The following is a 20,547-nucleotide window of genomic DNA, read 5'->3' on the forward strand; positions in this document are numbered from 1 at the left end:
TGGGGGAGAGGCTTCAGGCAAAAACTTCACATTGGCCAGGAATTTCTTGGAATGGCGATTTTGGTGAGGAATGCCACTAACCGTTGTGCACACCGATCCTCCAGTGGTGAATTGACGCCTAAATTTACTGGAATACTGATTCGACGACACCAAAGTGAGGATAGTGGCAGCGCAGAAGCAGAGCAGCTAATGACCAGTAAAGGTCACAAATCACATTGTACCTACAGAGTACTTTCTATAATTGACAATGCTCAAAAAGATCAAGATTAGGGAAATAAAAAAGGAAAAATAACATTCATTTTGAAAGCTTATAATTTTGTTTCTGAGATGTTTACAGGGCCGACTGTAATTCCTTCATCTCACACTAGCATCATGCACTGATTCGTGTATGGAAAGACTCTCTGCAGCCACAACAATGCACAGCCTGCTGCCATTCTGCCTGATGTGAAAGAATATGCAGGGAGGATATTTCCCCTGGCTGGGGGATTCAGAACGAGGGGTCACAGTCTCAGGATACGGGGTAGAACATTTAGGACTGAGATGAGGAGATATTTCTTCACTCAGAGTGGTGAACCTGTGGAATTCTCTACCACTGAAGGCTGTGGAGGCCAAGTCACTGAATATAGTTAAGAAGGAGCTAGATAGATTTCTAGACACAAAAGGCATCAAGAGGTATGGGGAGAGAGCAGGAATATGGTATTGAGATAGAGGATCAGCCATGATCATATTGAATGGCGGAGCAGGCTCAAAGGGCTGAATGGCCTACTCCTGCTCCTATTTTCTATATTTCTGTAATATTTCACTGAAAATCCTACAATGGCCCTCTGACAGAAAGAGAATGCTTTGCTCAAGCCTCTATAAAAACATCATAATAGTAGAAAGCTGTTTCCATTTCCCAATCAGATTGGTGAGTTCCAAGCTTGTCAGTTTCAGTTTCGATGATTGAGGTGCGTTTGCGCCTTTCTTTATCAGCGTGCCTGCAAGTGGCGAGAAAACTGGCTCGACTCAAGGAAATTCGCCATAATTAACTTTTACCTACTGTGGCGAGGTTTGTTGGCAAAGCGACACAAATGGCCCAGGAAATGTTGGCGCGGCATAAGAACTAGCAAAACTCACACGACATAATTTCCTGGAACTTCTGCGCTAGAATAATGGCATATGCCATAGATGTGCCATTATTATGGCGCAAGTTTTCAGGAAATCCTGGGCCAATTCTTTTAGTGTTGGGAATTCTCCTTCCTCCAGGAGAATAAATAAATGAGGTGGCTTGGTTGTTGTGCTTGAAGGGCCAAATACCTTTTCCTGTTCTATGTTTTCTTGTGTTCTGTAATAAACATATAAGTTCCAGTTATGAAGTACTAAACACATGAATTCCATCCCTGTAACAATTTCTATCTGTGTACTGTTCAGTATTGAATACTTTGTTAATAGTCTTGTATAGGTGATCAAATTTCATATTTATGGGTCTTTACTGAGCAGTGATTCAGCATTGCTCTGGTTCTTTCTCGATGGACAGTACTGGTAGCAGTAGATTGCAAATCAATAATCGAAATCAAGAGGTTATTGTCCAGTGACCTGGGACTTTACACTACCTTGGTAGATACTATAATTTTGAATGCAGCAATGGCCACTACTCTTCATATATTCCTGTATTATTCAGCTCTGACTTATGGATGGAATTTCCTGTATATTTAAGCCCAGAGACACGTGTAATCATGGCGTGAAGCAAATATCCGGCGTAAAAGATCAAGGAAACTCGGAGCAAATGTGATATACACTTAATTAGAATTTCCTTGATCTTTTATGCCCATCTATCGATCCCTGTGCCTGAATGGGTCTTAGCTCATTATAATGGCTCTGCCCCCATGCTAAAGAGCCATAAATGTTGGTTCAAAACAAATGTAAAATTGCACCCAGAATTTTAGATACAGGAGGATACAGTCGTTTTTCTGGTGTTTCATTATGAATTTTAAGTGATTTTAAAAAATCATCCTCTCTGAGATCTGCACTGTATTTTCTGTTTTTTTTTATGGCATCAGTTTAATCAGTCACATTAAACATTGAATAGCTTCCACGATTGCATGTTCTTAAACATGCTGGGGTTAAGTTTCTGCTTGTTTTCGCTAGTTTTGCATGACAGATTCCAGTGCAATCGCCCACCCAGCGCAAAAGAACGGGGAATTTTAAATGTAAGTGAGTTGCGCCCAAAACCACTTACTTTTGGGTTTTCCGCAATCTTTTACGCTGATTTGAGATTCAATTCGTCCGGATCAGGCCCAGCCCATAAAACTGGCCACGCCCCTTGTGTTTCCACCAATTGTGCTGGTTGCGTTCATTTTTTTCTTAAGTGCACAGGCATTACTGTTTTAAAAGTTTTTACAAATCAAAATATATTTAATTTACAAAGAAACTGACTAGTGTACACCAATGAAACTAGTAAATGGTACCGTATTGTATTTTTAAGTTATTTTCAGCGATTTTAAATCGGGTTACTCACAGATGGAGGATTGCACATTCTTGTAATAAACCCATTTTCAGCTGTATTAATAAAACTACACCAGGTTACCACTCTTAAATGCAAAGAAAAATAAATAAACAATTATGATCTAATACGCTGCCTGGTTGCACTGATTCATAGAAGATTTTACATTTGTGATTATGCAAATACAGTTTAGCAGAAACTTGAACTGTAACCTAACCAGCGCAATTTCGGGCGCAAATCTCCGATTGTGCCCAAAGCGGAAATTCTACCATACTGTGCCTAATGTGCATGGATGATGGTTAGATGTCTTGAAACTTTAATTTTCATACTTAAAAAAGGAATACATGGTGTGAATTCTGCACCTCCCTTGGTTCCGATTGTTTATGCTGATACCTGCTTGTTTGCATCGATTTTTATATTCCACCATACGCTAATGAGAATGGCAGGAAATTTACGTGTAAATTGTCAACAGCAAAATGGACGCACGAATGAGCGTAATTTCAGGGGTGTAACTTCCTGATTACGCCCCCGCTTGCAATTCTGTATTTCCTATTTTAGAGTTGTCCCTGGGTCATAGCTACAATCCTGCATCGTGACCTGGGTCCTTTCCATTGCATCTCTCTCGTACTGTGACTTTCCGGCGCACAGAGTTCTGTGGCGGAGGCTTCAGTCGCTGTATCTCCGCTGCACTGTCCCACGGCTGTAACCAGTCGGAGCTTAGGACCCTGCGGACGCTGTGCGGTGCCGGCTTGGGCTCCGGTGAGCAGTTCTCAGCCAGCGGCCGTTCTCCCCCCACATGCCAGCCAGGCGCGGCGCCTCCTCTTGCAATGGCGTTCATGGAGAAGAAGAGCCCGGGTAAAGTGCTGCTGGACGACACGATGCCGTTGTCCTGCGTGATCGAAGCCAGTCAAAACCTGCAGTCTCACACGGTGAGTACCGAGCCCCGGCCCAGCTCGGTGATGGGGAGGGAGTGTTTAGGCCGCGGCGGCAGCGGGTCCGGTGTGAAGCCCGAGGTTGGGGTAATGTCGGCTGGGCTGAGACTGGGTCTTCGTTGGGAGGGGCAGAGAGGCGATTTAGGAGCCGGCCTGCGGGGGGCCGGTGGCAGGGACCGGCCCGATCCTACACCGCCCGGTTACCGAATCCCGTTGCCGCTGATCCGCAGAGCTGACAGCGGCCCCACGGCTCGGGGTGTTTGTGACACCTCAGCGCAGAGCCAAGTGCCCGCGTTTCCAGAGAATTCTGCTCGAAATCCAGTGACCCTGGCGAGCGGCTGTAGGCAAAGCCTGGACTGTTAATGACTTGTGTAGATGTGCTATGAAATTGTTAAATCCTCTGATTGTACAGTGATTTGTATCTGCTGTATCACCGAGTTGCACAATCCCTGGAATGGCATGTTCTCCCTGCCAAAGGTTTCCAACATCCAAGGCCCCCTCCCCTCTCTGGTGCAATTTAGTCTACTTCATTCATTACTATGTTCCCCGTGGAGTTGTGCCAGCAGGAATATGTTTATTCATAAATTTATATTTTTGTCGTCTATATCTTTTCTTACTGGCTAAAGGCAGATGTTGTAAAAGCTGTTGAGTTGTCATAATAACTTAGTTAACAACCACCCTTGACTTTGCAGCAACTGGTCAAGTATAATAAACAGTGTAGAATTTATTATACATAGAATTAAAAATTCCACTGCTGAAGTATAGAGTTGCTTGGGTATATATATATTTGATCGCTCCAATTATGTTTCTGCCCTGGCCACAGCACCGGAACAGCCTTAATCAAAATCATAAATGACATCCTCTGTGACAGTGTTGCACTATTCCTCCTCATCCTACTTGACCTCTCTGTAGCCTTTGACACAGTTGACCACACCATCTTCCTCCAACACCTCTCTCTGTTGTCCAGCTCGGTGGGACTGCCCTACCTATCCAATCCAGTCAATGCATATCCAGCAATAGTTTCTTTTCCTGCCCTGAAACCATTACCTTTGGAGGCCCCAAAGCATCTATCTATGGCCTCCTTTTGAAGGAGGAAGCCTCCGAAAGCTTGTGAATTTAAAATAAAATTGCTGGACTATAACTTGGTGTTGTAAAATTGTTTACAATTTTTCATCTACATGTTGCCCTTAGTGACATCATCCAAAGACATGGGATCAGGTTCCACATATACTCTGACGCCATTCAGTTCTGCCTGTCCACCATGTATCTCAACCCCTCTGCTTCGATAATGTCCGACTGCTTGTCCAACATCCAGTCTTGCATGTGGCAATTTCCTTCAGTTAAACATTGGAAAGACAAAAGCCATCACCTTTGGCCCCTGCCACAAACTCTGTACCCTCACCACTGATTCCATCCCCCTTTCTCGCACTATCTCCGTTTGAACCAGACTGTTTGCAACCTTGGCATCCTTTTTCACCCCGAACTGAGCTTCCAACCCCATGTACACTCTACCACAAAGACAGGCTACTTCCACCTCCAAAGCATCGCCTGTCGCCACCTCTAGCCTCAGCTCATCTAATGATGAAATCCTCATCCATGCTTTGTTACCATGAGACTTGACAATTGTAATGCTGTCCTGGCTGGTCTCCCATTCTGCACCCTTAAACTTTAGCTCATCCTAAACTCTGCTGTCCATATCCTATCCTGCTCCAAGTCCTACTCACCCATCATCCCTGTGCTTGCTGACCCACACTGGCTCCTGGTCACTCTATGCCTCAAATTTAAAATTCTCACCCTTGTGTTCAAATCTTTTCATGGCCTTGCCCCTTTCTATGTTTGTTACCTTCTTCAACCCTTCAACCCTCTGAGAACCCTGCATACCCCCAACTCTGGCCTCTTGTGCATCCTTCGCCCCACCATTGGTGACCGCACCTTCAGCCATCTAGGCTTTTCAATGTTAAAGGCACTATATAAATGCAAATTGTTGTACAAAGCAAAAATGTCAGTATTGAGCTACCATAAACTATTGCAAACATCCTGGGTTACAATGCCTTTCACCTCTGGGTTTGAAAGCATCTCAGCCTAATGGGATGCAAAGGCCTACTCTCAAATCCTTGGTTGTAAGGGCCCGGTGTAAAATGAATTTGGTTACTTTCAGTATCGTTTTTGGCCACCACAAATTGTGGTAGCTACAAGGCCACAGCACCGATTGGTAGTTTTGCTCAGAGAAGTCATAACGATGGCTAGTGTGAGGAATGGAAATGTCACACTTGTACTGTGGGGGTGGTGTTTTGGAGACCGAGCAGAAGGAGCTTTATATTACATTCATCCATGCCTGGGTGCTAAAAGTAGTGAAATCTTTTAAAAATTCACTAAAAAGTTGATGTAGTGAAGTAACTGTCATTGGTATACTGCATTACTTTTCTGTTAAAACATCGTACCTCTAACCTTTCTGTCCACAAAATGGAGTAGAGTATTAAGTCTTGTATCTTAGAACATTCCACTTTTAATTTTTAAAAAGGGCACATGGTATCGTGATACAGTTGCCCAATACATTTCCTTCCAGTTTCAACATGAGATAAAACTATATTGCAAAATTGAAAGTTAAACTGATGTGAGTCAAACTGAATTAGAAACATTTATTTAGTGACCATGGGCCCGATTTTAGCACCCGCTCTCGGGTGCGTTCTCGGCGGGGGGGCCTCGAAAATTGCGAAATGGAGGAGCGGGACCGGATCGCGCCTCGATCCCGCCCACTTCCGGGTTCCCCACTGACGCGCGGGCGTGCGCGCGCAGCCCCCGCTGGTGGGAATCCCGCAGGCAATTAAAGCCAGCGGGATGCCACTTGACGCTATTTACTTTGCTATTTCAGGTCATTAACTGACCTGATTAAGGGACTGTGTGTGTGATTTTTGAGCAACATGGGACTGTTTCCTGTACTGGGGGAAACACTCCCAGCTGGAATGGACGTGTTGCAGCTGTCAGCCTGTGGCAGCTGCAAAGGTCCATTTGACAGGTGGGGGGGGGAGACCCTCACCCATTGCAGGAGGCCACTCTGTCACTTGGGACAAAGTTTGGCCTCCACCACCCTCCTCCTGACAGTCAAAGTCACCAACCTGCACACTTAACCCGGGGTCCGGAGACATGTACCTACCTTGCGGACCCCCTCAGATGTACATCTTGCGGATGGGGGCCGCCGTATCTGCAGTCATGACCTCCTCAGAGGGCGAACAGCATCGCCAGCCTCGCCATCCACGCCGTCCACCTCTGACACGTGGAGCTCCACAACAGAGTGCTGTGACACATCCACCTGTACAGCAGGAGGGAGGGCTACCGCAGAGAGAGATGCGTCGCAGAGGGCACTACCCTCACCACAGGGTCCACGGACCGAGGCGCAGCCTCCTGGACCTCTCTGAGCAGCAGTGCACACGGAGGTTCAGAGTCACTCGACATGTAGCCGTGGACATCTGCAGCCTCTTTCATGCCGAGCTGCTCCTGGCTGGCCCGTGCACCATCTTCCTACCTGTCGGTGTCAAAGTCACCACTGCCCTCCCAAACTTCTCCTCCGCATCCTTCCAGGGTGCCACCGGGGACATCTCAGTCGTCTGCGCAGAAGAGCCCTGCAAATACACCTACACCCACTCTGCAGTGACACAATGGGTGGCATCAGTGGTGGGTCCTCATAGTGATACCCAGGAGTGGGCTTTATTGCACAAACCGGACAGGATTCGCGAAGACATGGCAGTAGTGGTGCCAATAGAATGTGTGATGTGAGTTGTTCTGAAATTCAATAGAAGTAACAACCATGACAAACCCTCAAACACCCTTGTGCATCCCCTTCATGCTCACGACACGTTTGCCCTGTGACTGCAGCACAGGTGGTGGCAGGTTGAGTGAGGCTGGCCGTGAGAGAGATGCATGAGAGGGTGAGTATGGGATAGAGCCATGACATTGTATGAGGATTGGGTTGCGTGGTAGTGGCGGGGTGAGCACTGGCGAGGTGAGTAGGTGCAGGTAAGATGAGGATGAGGTTTGAGTGGGTATGAGGGGTGATGTGACAGAGTAGTGTTGGCAGTGCCGAAGGAGATGTGGGGTGGGGGCAGTGATGTAGCAGACGGAGTGTAGGGGAAAGACTACGTGTACTCACTGTGGCTGACCTACTGAGGTCATTGGACCGCCTCCTGCACTGTGTGCAGGTGGGCGATATGTTGGTGGTGCGGGTGGCAGAGGCGGGCCGCTTCCTCCCGCCCGCCGGGTGGAAGATCTCTGTCCTCCCCCCTCCTCCTCACCCCATGTATTGATACCTGGGGTGAGGGATCATTAAACTGGGAGCAGCCGTCCCCCTGGGCTGCTCCATGCAGTCATCTTTGCTATTTCTTGCAGCATCTGTCAGTGGAGGACTGCCCCTTTAAATAGAGCGCCTCCAGCTGACAGATCTTACTGCGCGTGCGCAGCCCGCCCGACGCGCAGATCAGCAGCGGGGAACCCGGAGGAGCAGGTAAGTGGATCCATTTAGTGCGTTGCCTGCTGCGATCGCGCGGGAAACCCACTAATTTCACCGGGCGCGTTACCATCCACCAGGAACCCGCATCCCTGGTAAAATCGGGCCCCATGACTTTTCTAATCACATGATTTACTACTTGCATTTTCATTTAAGTATGTGAGAAAATATTCTGAAATTTGAACTTTGTTAACTCTCTGAGTGCTAAACTTCCTTTTCAAAAATCAGTTTCTGTTTATCAGCAAAAATTGTGTTCTGTACACTCATATAATAAAATAAAACTATGATGTGACATGTAACATTTAATTCCACCCCCCCTTTTTTTCGACTTTGATTCACCCATGTTACTATGCAGTACACTGACAGGGTGGGCAAGTGATCTGCTTGAAGTAAATTGTAGGCATGGACCTGTGTCTACTATTGGCAAAGTGTGTTGAAATGCCCTCAGCCACCTGAAATGTAGTCAATTTTGAATGCCATCTAAGGAGGAGTGGGTTTTGATGCCAAAAAATGGAATTGTAGGGGCTTTGAGTGAGACCAGATATTTGACTGAGAATCCATTAGGAATTTAGCTTGACTAACACCAACAGGTAGTTAAAGGCAGGTTTTCATATTTCCCAAAGCTGTTACCCTAATTCAGAGCTCCACTTGCTACCTATTTTTGAACAGCTCTTTTAAATGTTGCTGTCATCAGGCTTATTTGACAGAAATTGTGCTTGAGTGATGAGGGTAAAGGTTTTGAGGTGATGAAACAGTTTCAGTTTTTCTTTTGACAAACCGAGTTGTTCCTATTGAAGCCTGACTTGTTAAGACTTCTTTTGTAGTACCTTATTTGTTGGCTGCACCACTACAGTAATCCAAAAAGTTGTGCATCATTCTGGGTTCCAAGTAGACTCATTGGAAAGGATGTGACCAAGAAAAACAGCCTGACTCTGCTTTTTATTTTGTTGCTGTAGAACATTTTTCACTTCCGCCAACATTTTTAACCTTGCTATAAACTAATCTCAGCATTTGATGTGCGCACTATATGGGTTACTGGATGATTCTGTCAGTAAAGGTTTAAAAGTGAACCTCCTCCTTTCAGATGTTATTTATTTATAGTATGTCTTCAGCTGATACAGGCAGGTTCAGTTTCCTTTCTTGCATTATTGGGTGCTAGGCAAGACTGGAGGTTTCTGACCATAGAATTCTCCTGTGGTTCTCTAAGGTGAAACTGGTTGGGTGCATGGTGTGGAGATTCTATATTGAGTGACGTCCTGCCTTTGGTTCCTTTATCCAATCTGCCAGGCTGCATTCTTGACACATCTAAGTGTCTTCTGCAAATTGGGTCTCAAAAGGTAAGGATTACTGATGCAACAAGAAAAAAAATTGTTAAATTAAAAAAAAAATTCTTTGCCCAATATCTCCTTATGTGGCTCGGTGTCAAATTTTGTTTGCTAATGCTCCGGTGAAGTGCCTTGGGATGTTTTACTACGTTAAAGGTGCTACATAAATGCAAGTTGTTGTTGTTAAATGTAAAGTAGTTTTACCTCTGAATCATTAGAGGAGTGTTCCATGTGGTTTTGTTGCTGGGCATCATCATCTGTCTAATTACCTGTTGAACTGTGCTTCCTGTTTATCCAGTTATTATGTTTAGTGGTTTTTTTGTTTTGTTTTCCTTCTGTATTGTTTACTCTTGTTTGATATGCTCCTGTTTTTGTATGTTAAAACCAAAAAAACTTTGAAAAAATGTTGCATATCTTGAGAGAAAAACCCTTCTTTTGAAATGTTTTCTATGACTTTGCTCGGGGAAGTGTTGACCCATTAAGTGCTCTCTTGATTTGTTATGAACAAGTTATATTTCTCTACTTAGTCTGAGTCTTTAACAAAGCAAACCTAGCTTGTCAACATTGACCGTGTTGGATTACTTAATTGTTCAACTCTGCAGAGTTGAACAAATGAGTGGTTCTGTGAGTTAGGAAACTGTACTTTCACCTCTGGGACCTGATCCAGGCCAGAGTGATGGGATGAGAGTCACTCATCTCTGCTGCTTGCAAGGTAAGTCTCAACCTGGTTCTAAATAGATGCATGTCCACAGTGCAGAACTGTTCATATGATGAAGCTACAATAGCTGATACAAGAGATGTCACAGTAGTGCAACTGTAGATTGGTTTTAAGGTTTGTTGTTGAACCAGTGTAGATGCGCAACTTTACTTTATATCTACTGTGTGCAGTACTTAACCTGGGGATGCTCGATGCTGGTATGGAACAAACAGGATTGGATTTCTTCAAAATGAATGTCTTGCCTTGATTCATGCAAAATTCAGACCCCCTGCCCCTCCTTTGTTGAAGGCGCTGCCTCTTGGTGGGGTATGGTTTCATGGGTGCTCTGTGCTGTCGTATCTAACCCAAGTGGCCAGCCTTCATGTGTGAAACTGGATACCGATTGTCGGCAGGTCATTTAACCATGAAGGGCATCACAGTCTAGCCCAATCTTGTTCTTACACAATGTCATCATATTTGCACATTCCAGCAGGACTTACTGGTAATGATCAGGACTGGAAACTCTGGCTGATTTTTATTTCCCTCCTTTCCCTAGGAATAGAGGCCAATTGTAATGTCCCAACTGCCGACCCAGCTATCAGCTAACTCAACACAGACTGGAATTTGAACCTGTGATCTCCTGGTCATTGTGGCTTAGTGCTACACCAGGAATGTCTTCAACCACTAGACCAATTTTTTAAAAAATCTATCATTCTCAACTGAAATTCTGATTGCCAAACCAAAAATTGTAGTTGCATGCTCATTGTATTGGTTAAAAAAAATGAAGATTTTCTATTTGCTGTAATTTGCATGTCTTTTGTCTACTTTTTATAGGAATATGTTATTCGGGTACAACGTGGAGTTTCAGCAGAAAACAATTGGCAGGTATACTATTCCAAAGTAATTTTTTTTAACCTATTGTATTTTACCACTTAAGTGTGTGCAGTACCTAAAAAGCAACCATCTGCTATCCCCTTGTGAAGAGCAGTCAGCCAAAGAATAATCTAGCTTTGTTTATGTCAACTTTACTGGATAAATACAAGTACTGAGTTGATATTTTAACGTATGAATACTTGACAATGAGAGGACAAATGATTTAACGTGCTAATATTTAGAAAAAAAGCTGCACTGTTGGAATACTTGCCGAATTTCTGATTTTGGCTTTCTGCTATGCAATGGGTATTGAAATTCAGCAGAATCCTGACTGATCTATTCTCTCACCCCAAGCACACTCTACTAGGGTTGGTAGAGAAGCAAGAATAAGTAAATGTCCATTTGTCACTTGTGAATTATAAGGTCACCTTACCTCTGGAAATGAAGTTAAATCATGCATACCTATGTGATGTTTTCATTTTATACAGGACTGAATTATATCTGTCCATTTTTCCTATTGCCTCTGTGAAGCACTGTAGGAAGGTTTTTTTTTAACATTAAAAGTGCTCTATAAATTCCTGCTGTTGCGTATATGCTATGTTCTGAGGCTTAATTCTCTGCGTACATCATGTTACGACCATTCTAATTTTGATGTGTGCATTTGAGAATTTGTGGTCTTGAAACTCTGATATATGTACAAAGTTTAGCAGCATACATAAATTGATCAGACTTTTAGCTCTCTTTTATCACGGTGTCAGCCGTGGCTCAGAGGTGGCACTCGTGCCTCTGAGTCAGTAGGTTGTGGGTTCAAGTCCCAGTCCAGAGACTTGTGTGCAAAATCTAGGCTGGCAGTTCAGTGCAGTACTGAGGGAGTGCTGTACTGTCAGAGATGAGAGTTTAAACCAAGGTCTGTCCTCTCGGGTGGACGTAAAAGATCCTATGGCACTATTTTGAAGAAGAGCAGGGGAGTTATCCCCGTGTCCTGGCTAATACTTATCTCTGAACTAATATCACTAAAAATAGATTATCTGGGCATTATCTCATTGCTGTTTGTGGGACCTTGCGGTGAGCAAATTGGCTGCCACATTTCCTAGATTACAACAGTGACTACACTTCAAAAGTACTTCATTGGCTGTAAAGCGCTTTGGGGCGTCCTGAGGTCGTAAAGGTGCTTTTTAATGCAAGTTCTTCTTTCTTTTTCTCTTTCTCTATGCTACTAATGTAGCCTTCAGCCCATTGAACAATAGTTAGTTAAAGAATAACTTGGCTGGACCTACCATCAGTTAGTTTTGCCATTTTCACCCATAGCTTTTTAGCTGCTGCTCTGAAAATCCCTTAAGAAGGGAAATAGGTTTGGGCTGTTAGGGTTCCTAATGTTGCATACTCTTTTTATGAAGCTAGTGATGGGATTACTGAAACTGTTCAGCTCTGTGACTGAAGTAAATATGGAATGCTCGTTGAATTGATGCTTACATTTACATTGTTCATGTTTTGAAGTAAAATGTGGAACAACTTATCCTGTGCAGTAATGATGAAAAATTCCTCTTTTTGAAGTATTTGCTCCTCTCCTTTCTTGAATCTCCCACCTAGCCCCACCACGCTGGAGTGCTTCCTCAATTGAGAGGGGTTGGTGTCCTGTCCTTAGGCCTCATGAACTGCTGCTTTGACATTGGCCACTAGGAGAGAATGAAAGTTGATTTGCTTTTCCCCATTTCTGTGAGGAGGTGGTTTGTATTTGCTTGGCCCCATCCCACAAGAAACATATGAGTTCTTAGTGCACAGAGGATTGCAGGCACAAACCCATATCCTTCTGCCCCATGGCCCACCTCATTGGGGCTCCATTGTATTATACCACTGAGGAGTGGATTTTTAATGACTTCTTATATTTTTTTGGCAGTTGTTCAATTACTGAGCTCTCAGTTTACAGGAGCTCTGATCAACTGAAAAATATGAGAGGCATAAAAATATTTCCCTTAAATTTTCCCTTTTGAAGGATTTTGAAAATCATAGAATCATAGAAGTTTACAACATGGAAACAGGCCCTTCGGCCCAACATGTCCATGTCGCCCAGTTTATACCACTAAGCTAGTCCCAATTGCCTGCACTTGGCCCATATCCCATCCAACACCTCAAGAATCAGTGAGTATTAAAGCATCCTCCCTGTTTATAATGATCTATCAACACTAAATGAAAGTATTTAAATGTTTATTTACTGAATGAGGAAGTGGATTGTTATTTTATCTCTTTTGCAACTTGTAATTTTGTCTTGAGTTAAGCAGTAGTTTTCACTCATGGGATTCAATAGTCATAAAACTCTTCCTCATGAGTGGTACTGCACAGTTACAATTGAGTATTCTGTTATTTCCTCAAAGTATCAACAATATTTGCCACCACTCATCCTCAGGTCAGCAGCATAAGATAGTTTGCTGTGCATAACTGCTACTTGAATGTAGAGGCTAAATCCCTGTGTCAATTTATCCCTACTCAATTCGATGGAGTATTTTGTTGGAGCAAAGCATTTCATTCAGTAAACGAGACAAATGCTTTTGAGCAGTGAGCATTAATTTGTCTTGGTGATGTTTAGCACTAGTTGGCTGGAGAGACACATCCTCTAGTTGGAAGGCAGATATTATACTGTTTGTGCTACACCTAGGTTGTTACAGATAAGTACACTTTGTGAAAAAAAATAATTGTGTGTTGTATTTCTGTGAGTGAGAATAATGTGTCATTACAGGCCCAATTAATTAGGTTGCATTTTGCAAGCAGTTGTGTGTAATTAAGATAGACTTATTTGGGCCATAGTTAATAACTGACTAATTAGTATGTGTTGTAATCGAAATGATAGTTTCTTTGTATGAACAAAGCAACTCTCTGCTGATACATGCACAAAAGAATTCCTAGAGCTTTTTGTATAGCTCTGCTATTTTTCATGTAGTAAAAGCTGTCAGCTTTACATGTTATAAGCTGAAGGAGGCTAACAAAGTAGTATTCTTATGAGTGACCATCTCCAGTTATTTATTCTCCTTGCCTCACCTTAACTCTGAGCCTGTGGAGATTTTACACACTAGTATTATCACCATTTTAATATGTTCAGGAAATAATTTTGGGAAACATTCAGTATAATGTAGAATTTGAAATAGCATCTGAACTGCGTAACATTCTTCACAATTTTTGAATAAAAAGCAGCAAATAATTAGGTACATAAATGCAATTGTAGTCCACAGTTGGGTAAATGAAAGTTCAACCAGCATTAGGAAAGGTATTGTGCTAAGGAGACATTTTCAGTGTAAGAAAGTCCACTGCTAATGGTGTATTATGGGAATGACTTCAGAAATTTGAAGGACTCGAGTGTCCAATGTGTATAGCCTGTACAATAGTCTTGTTCAGAAATCCAGAAACTCTTGCAACTTTTGTTTACACATATATGTCCTTTTAAATGCACTCCAGGATGCTTCATATAAAAAGACTATTACTGTTAACTAGCCATAGATATGACCGATTTTTCTTTTTAATTTTTTTTTGCTGATCAAGGTGAGGGATGTTAGTGTTTGGAGCACTTTCCATTTCAGGCACATTGTTCCAACATTGATGCCAAATTAAGGGCAGTTTGGTGCTGGCATGCCCACTAGCAACAGGATTGAGACTGTCCACTAGACAGAGAAAACTTTCATCCCATCAACCGGACTGAAGGGCTAGTGCGTCACCCAGTTCCTTGGCAGATATTACGTTTGGTGATATTTTGACTCCCAGGAATGTCATAACTAACCTGTAGCATGTTAGCCTACCACTAGGTTTGAATGTAGATTTTATTTTCTACAAAAAAAATCAACTGGGGTTACTTATTGAACCTAACATCATCTTGTCTTAAGTATCACCAGAAATATTTCTCTGCAGTGTAGTTGCAGAATGTCACAGACTCAAAAGTAATGACTTTTATAGTAAAGCAAATATTTAATATATTTTATGATTACTTGCAGATTATCAGAAGATACAGTGACTTTGATGTGCTGAATACTAGTTTACAGGTATCTTATCTATGTTGCCATTATTTTTGATGTGCTGCAGGAGCAGACCAGTTTTGTGAAATTTGAAAAATGGGAGACCTATTAAGAAAAAACATTTCTGTGAGCAAATCTTAATATTATGAGATTATGGAAATTAAATACGTGTAAAATTTAGCCTCTGACTTCCAAAAGGAGTTATTGCAGTTTGTTAGATGGAGTTCCAAAATGTCATAAGTTTTGCACTAACTTCATATCTTGAAACTGTGAAGAATGATTATTTTAAGGGCTGAAATTTGAACAGTCGTACTTTGTCGTAAGAATGAAATTGCTTACAAGAATTTTTAAACTAATTACTGTACTTCAAAGGGTGCCATTGTAATACTTAAAGTCAGAAAAATCAATCTTATACTATGAAAGGCCAGCCTTTTGGAGTTCAAGACCAGTTTGAAGTGTTTACTTTTCAAATAAATTTGCAAAGTTACTGATTTGCGTGTAATGGATTAAAAGCTATTTTTTAAAAGCACACAGTTGCTCTGATGTTTGACACATGCTGCAATGTTTCTAATGTTGCTACTTTTTTAGGGTTTTGGTTCAAATGACTGATAAGATGTTTGTAATTTGTTTTGGAAATCATAAAAGAGGCTAAATCTTGATGTAATGCCGTTCACTAAAATATTAATGTGAGCATGCTGTTCATTTACAACAGTAACTACAGCTAGAGAGGCCAAAAAGGTTTAGTTCAAATGTAAATTATGTGACAAGGTGAACTTTTTCAGACTTTATTAAACAATTATTTATGAGCTGTTGAAAAATATACAGCAAAATGGAACTTGATTTTTAGCAGCTGAATTTTTTTATTGAGAAAACTTAAACATAGAATACTGTTGACATGTCATGTGTTTATTACAGATCTCAGGCCTGATCCTACCTCTACCTCCCAAAAAGCTAATTGGAAATATGGATCGAGAGTTCATAGCAGAAAGACAACGAGGACTTCAGAACTACCTGAATTTCATCACAACACAGCATATGCTGTCCAACTGTGAGCTGGTTAAAAAATTTCTTGATCCCATCAACTACTCATCTAACTACACTGGTCAGTACTACAAAAACAGACTTGTGTGCTTTACAAGTTGGTTTAATGATAAGTTTTGGTTACTGCAAATTATGTCTTCCATCAAATAGTTCATACTCTAGGCACTTGAACTAGTGTTTTGCTGTAAGTAAAGCTCTCAAAATACAGATACTATATTTAAAAAATAATAGTGACTAATTAAACTTATTACTAAACAGACATTTACCTATATTCAAAAACATCACCTTTTAGAAATATCAATTTTTTTATTCGTTCATGGGATGTGGGCGTCGCTGGCAAGGCCAGCATTTATTGCCCATCCTTAATTGCCCTTGAGAAGGTGGTGGTGAGCTGCCGCCTTGAACTGCTGCTATCCGTGTGGTGAAGGTTCTCCCACAGTGCTGTTAGGTAGGGAGTTCCAGGATTTTGACCCAGCGACGATGAAGGAACGGCGATATATTTCCAAGTCGGGATGGTGTGTGACTTGGAGGGGAACGTGCAGGTGGTGTTGTTGCCATGTGCCTGCTGCTCTTGTCCTTCTAGGTGGTAGAGGTCGCGGGTTTGGGAGGTGCTGTCGAAGAAGCCTTGGCGAGTTGCTGCAGTGCATCCTGTGGATGGTACACACTGCAGCCACAGTGCACCAGTGGTGAAGGGAGTGAATGTTTAGGGTGGTGGATGGGGTACCAAACAAGTGGGCCGCTTTGTCCTGGATGGTGTCGAGCTTCTAGAGTGTTGTTGGAGCTGCACTCATCCAGGGAAGTGGAAAGTATTCCACCACACTCCTGACCTGTGCCTTGTAGATGGTGGAAAGGCTTTGTGGAGTCAGGAGGTGAGTCACTTGCTACAGAATACCCAGCCTCTGACCTGCTCTGGTAGCCACAGTATTTATGTGGCTTGTTTAAAGATAAGCTGAAAATAGTAATAGCGTCAACTTGTTTATTTCTATTTAAAGTTTTCTCCACTTAGCCTTCTCCCGTTAAGACAAGGATTCAATCTGGGCCGTGGTTTTGCAAGTGCCAACAGTCATCCAGTACCTTGTGCAAGTGGCAGTTCTTTGTGTTTGAGCTTGGACAGTGAGAGCTGTCAGACTGTGGGGCAATAACCACTGAGCCTCGGGCAACTTTCCCACATCGTCCACTCACATCCAACAGAGATCTCTAGATAGCAATCAGAAGCGGGAACATTGGCTGGTGATTTTTTTTTTGTTCCTAGACTGGGAACCTGAGGCCAATTGTAGCCCTTTGCCTCCACTGCCATCCCAGCTGAGATTGACTAGCTCAGTGCACTAGGGATAACATTTGAGTTTATTGTTAAATTTGTCGTGTGTATCTAAATGCAGTATTGCAGTAGCATAAATGCTGTTGCTTTTTGAAATTCTTCATCGATCCAGTCAAAATTTACCTTTGATACATTATTCACTATGGGGCAACTACTGTTAACAATTGAGTGGACTAAAAGGAATAGAGCAAAGTATTGCAGGTCCTTGCAACTGAATCAATGATGCAAGTAAGAGATTTACAAAAAATTAATTAAGTCTCCATTTCTGCATTTTATATAAATAGTAACCCTTAAGTCAAAATTTCATGTGCCATATCCCTGTTTGGTATGGCAGAGTAAATAGAAATCAGCATTGGAAAATGTTTTTAAAGTTATTCTTCGTGACTTTTTCAGTTTGCTATTGATTTCTTTCTTTTCAATGTTACTCATTAAACATTTAAATTCAATGGTTTACAGTCCCCTTTTCCCTATCTTTAACCCACTAAACAGAAATCGCCTTACAGCAGGTATCTATGTTCTTCCGTTCTGAACCTAACTGGGAGGTGGTAGAACCACTAAAGGAAATAGGTGAGTGAATCTATTTATATTTTTTGTGAATAGTTGTGCTTATCAAGTTGAGATGTGTCATAATTAGTGTTCGCAATGCACTCTAACTTGTCTCAATTATAACATGGACCAGATCCAGTGTCAGCATCCCTCTATTCTGCCTCGGCAATATTCTTAGCCCCAGCTGCAATAGCATTTTTATTTTCTTGTGGCCTCTTTGACCAGTATTGAATTGTGAGTAGTTTCTTGATACACTTAAGGGTTGAGACTGCCCCAATTTGTTTTGCATAGGACCTTAACAGCTGGCAAAGAGGAAACTTTTATCTCACCAGTTAGGGAGATGAACCCCAGTGATAAAACCATTCCCCATTTATCTTTTTAAATCATGCTTTTTTGCGCCTAACATACCCCTCTAATCTGTGTATCAATTTAATGTTACTGTTAAGTTTTTATGTTCGTTTTCTTCTTCCTCATTGGTATAGTCGCTGTAATTTTTCCTTTCCAATTGGTTATTTTCTACTTTTTGTTAGTCATCAAAGCCAAACCTTTACAACTTGAGTATTCTTCACAATTACAGTCCACCAAAATGAACTTTATCCATTCACATAGCGTTAAAAAAAATTCCAAGATATAGCTCACATGACATTCAAGTTCAGACTGAGAAAACTTTTAATAATAATGTTGCATTAAATGTGAATGGATTATTGTATGCTCTTTGGTATAAAATGGCAGAGATTACCTGAAAAAACCAGCAACTCCATTCACAGCACACTGTAGAGATGCCTGGGACTCAACAAGTCATGGACTTGACTTGAGTCGGCACTCATGCCCATCTCTGGCTGTACTCTACTTCTGAGCCCACCTCTGCTCCACTCTCTAATTTAATTTTTTTAAATTTTGTTTTCGTTTTTAAAACAAATTTTCCCATAAAACCCAGTCCCATTGCCCACACACTCCAAACCTCCGTGCAACATCCACTTTCACACTAAGCTTCAAGCTAGCTTCCACTCTCCTAGCCCCACGCAGTCCAACATCCTTCTCAGCTCATGAGCAATGTAGAAGAACCATTAGTATTAATTTTAAAAGTTTTTGAATTCTTGCTACAGTTGAATGATTTGTGTGGGGTGTAGTTTAATAATTATTGTAAGATAGGGTATTCTCTATTTTAAGATTTCATCAGAAACTTTCACCTCGGTTACTGTAAACGCCCTGAGACAATGTGAGCAGAACTGTAAATATTTCCCTGAGTGAATACATTAGCACGTTTGCTGGACTTTGAAACCAGATTTTTACAGGTAATCTCTTTGCTGTTTTAATCCAAAGCGCATACAATGATCCACTCACCTCCGAATTCACATTTAATACAACGCTCTTTTCTCTCAGTCTGAGCCTGAATGTCATGTCAATTGTATCCTGGAATTTTATGTCTGCAATGTGATTGGATAGAGTTAATTTTGGTGGAATATGATTGTTGAGAATACTGAAATTGTAGAGAAAGGTTTGGGTAATAGTACTTCTAGATTATTACTGTGCAGTTTTTAAAATTTGTACTGTACTGTGTTTGGAGAAGATTAACATACATAATGTTTTCATTAGCCTTGATGAAATATTTGTAGATGCTATTTATTACAGATAGGAGAAAACCTAAAGCATTAATTGTAATTTTTTAAGGTTGGAGATTAAGAAAACGGCACCTTTTAATAAAAAGTAAAGATCAGCCCAAAGAACGACAAGTATTAAGTTGGGTAAGTCTGACTTAGAAAGACTGAGATACTTAAATCATAGCAATTTTATTAATTTCACTCCACTATAGCCCATTTTGTGTAATGGAATCTTGGACATGAAACGCAAGAGAACTGGAGTTTGAACTGCGTGTTATCGTACAGGATTCATTTGCAAAGCTCCTTTGTGTGCAGCAGCAAGAATGTTGCTCGTTATGGATCAAGGCTATCTGGGTGTTTTTTTTAACCTTTTAATGAGTTCCATTGAACACCTAGCCAATAATTCTAAAAGCCTCTTCATGCAATTGTACCTCTGTACAGGGCCTCGAATCTAGTATGTGAAAGTTGCACTAGCTAAGCTTAACTCTCTGGTGTCAGGTCAGGAATTGATGTGTTGTGGTAGAAATTTTTTTATAATTAAAAATTGCTCAGGCATTGCACTGTATGTTTTATCTGCAATCTTTGTCTTTAATATTTCCTAAATAACAATGGGAATTCATTTTATTAAATAAGTAAACAGCACCCCACTAGGGGGAAGAGTGTAATTACAACATGACAAGTTGACATAGGCAGTTTCTATTATAAATGTGGACATGGGAATTTTATAATGGAAACGTTGACAGGAAGTGAGCTGAGATAAGATTTTAATATATTGTATATATCAGTATGGAAGACCATGACATATAGTTGTGATTCTGTTTAGTAGGTTGATTTTTATGTGGAGCTTTTGACTTCTTATCAGTTCCTCCAATTGTAACTGATAAGAAGTTTGAACTTCTTATCAGTTACAATTGGAGGAACTTTGGAATTAGTTGGGTGCTACGACTGATGGTGAGGGACCCTTCAACTGTTTCTGGATGGATGAGCTAAGATGGGTTCAATCGTCTTCACCTGTATTTGTCTTGTGATCTGTTTTGCAGGCTGACCTTGGCCCTGATATGTTTCTATCTGATAAAGATCTCCAGTCAGCAATGAAGCTTTTACCTTCTTGGTCTGTAAGTAATCGTTCAAAACCAAATAAAAGCAAAACAGAAGCTATGAAGTTTTGAGCTATTCTGGACATTTACAGTTAATATATGATACTGTAACTACTGTTGTACTTGACCAGCAAGC

At 41.5% G+C, this 20,547-nt stretch overlaps 1 protein-coding gene across 2 annotated transcripts in view; it reads left to right on the forward strand.

Moving 5' to 3' along the window:
* The first annotated feature begins 3,056 nt into the window (after nucleotides 1-3,056).
* Nucleotides 3,057-20,547, forward strand: part of pxk (PX domain containing serine/threonine kinase) — a 57,530-nt gene continuing 40,039 nt past the window's right edge. Inside the window, exons 1-7 of one of the 2 annotated variants that reach the window (XM_067998806.1) lie at nucleotides 3,057-3,411; nucleotides 10,772-10,822; nucleotides 14,788-14,835; nucleotides 15,724-15,910; nucleotides 17,657-17,734; nucleotides 19,385-19,458; nucleotides 20,355-20,429. In XM_067998806.1, the coding sequence (XP_067854907.1) occupies nucleotides 3,310-3,411; nucleotides 10,772-10,822; nucleotides 14,788-14,835; nucleotides 15,724-15,910; nucleotides 17,657-17,734; nucleotides 19,385-19,458; nucleotides 20,355-20,429 (615 nt within the window). In that variant the 5' untranslated portion in view covers nucleotides 3,057-3,309. The remainder of the gene's footprint in view (nucleotides 3,412-10,771; nucleotides 10,823-14,787; nucleotides 14,836-15,723; nucleotides 15,911-17,656; nucleotides 17,735-19,384; nucleotides 19,459-20,354; nucleotides 20,430-20,547) is intronic. The other variant, XM_067998805.1, reaches the window with a different exon arrangement.

This window comes from Heptranchias perlo, chromosome 17 (assembly GCF_035084215.1).
Source record: "Heptranchias perlo isolate sHepPer1 chromosome 17, sHepPer1.hap1, whole genome shotgun sequence".
In the NCBI taxonomy this organism is placed as follows: domain Eukaryota; kingdom Metazoa; phylum Chordata; class Chondrichthyes; order Hexanchiformes; family Hexanchidae; genus Heptranchias; species Heptranchias perlo.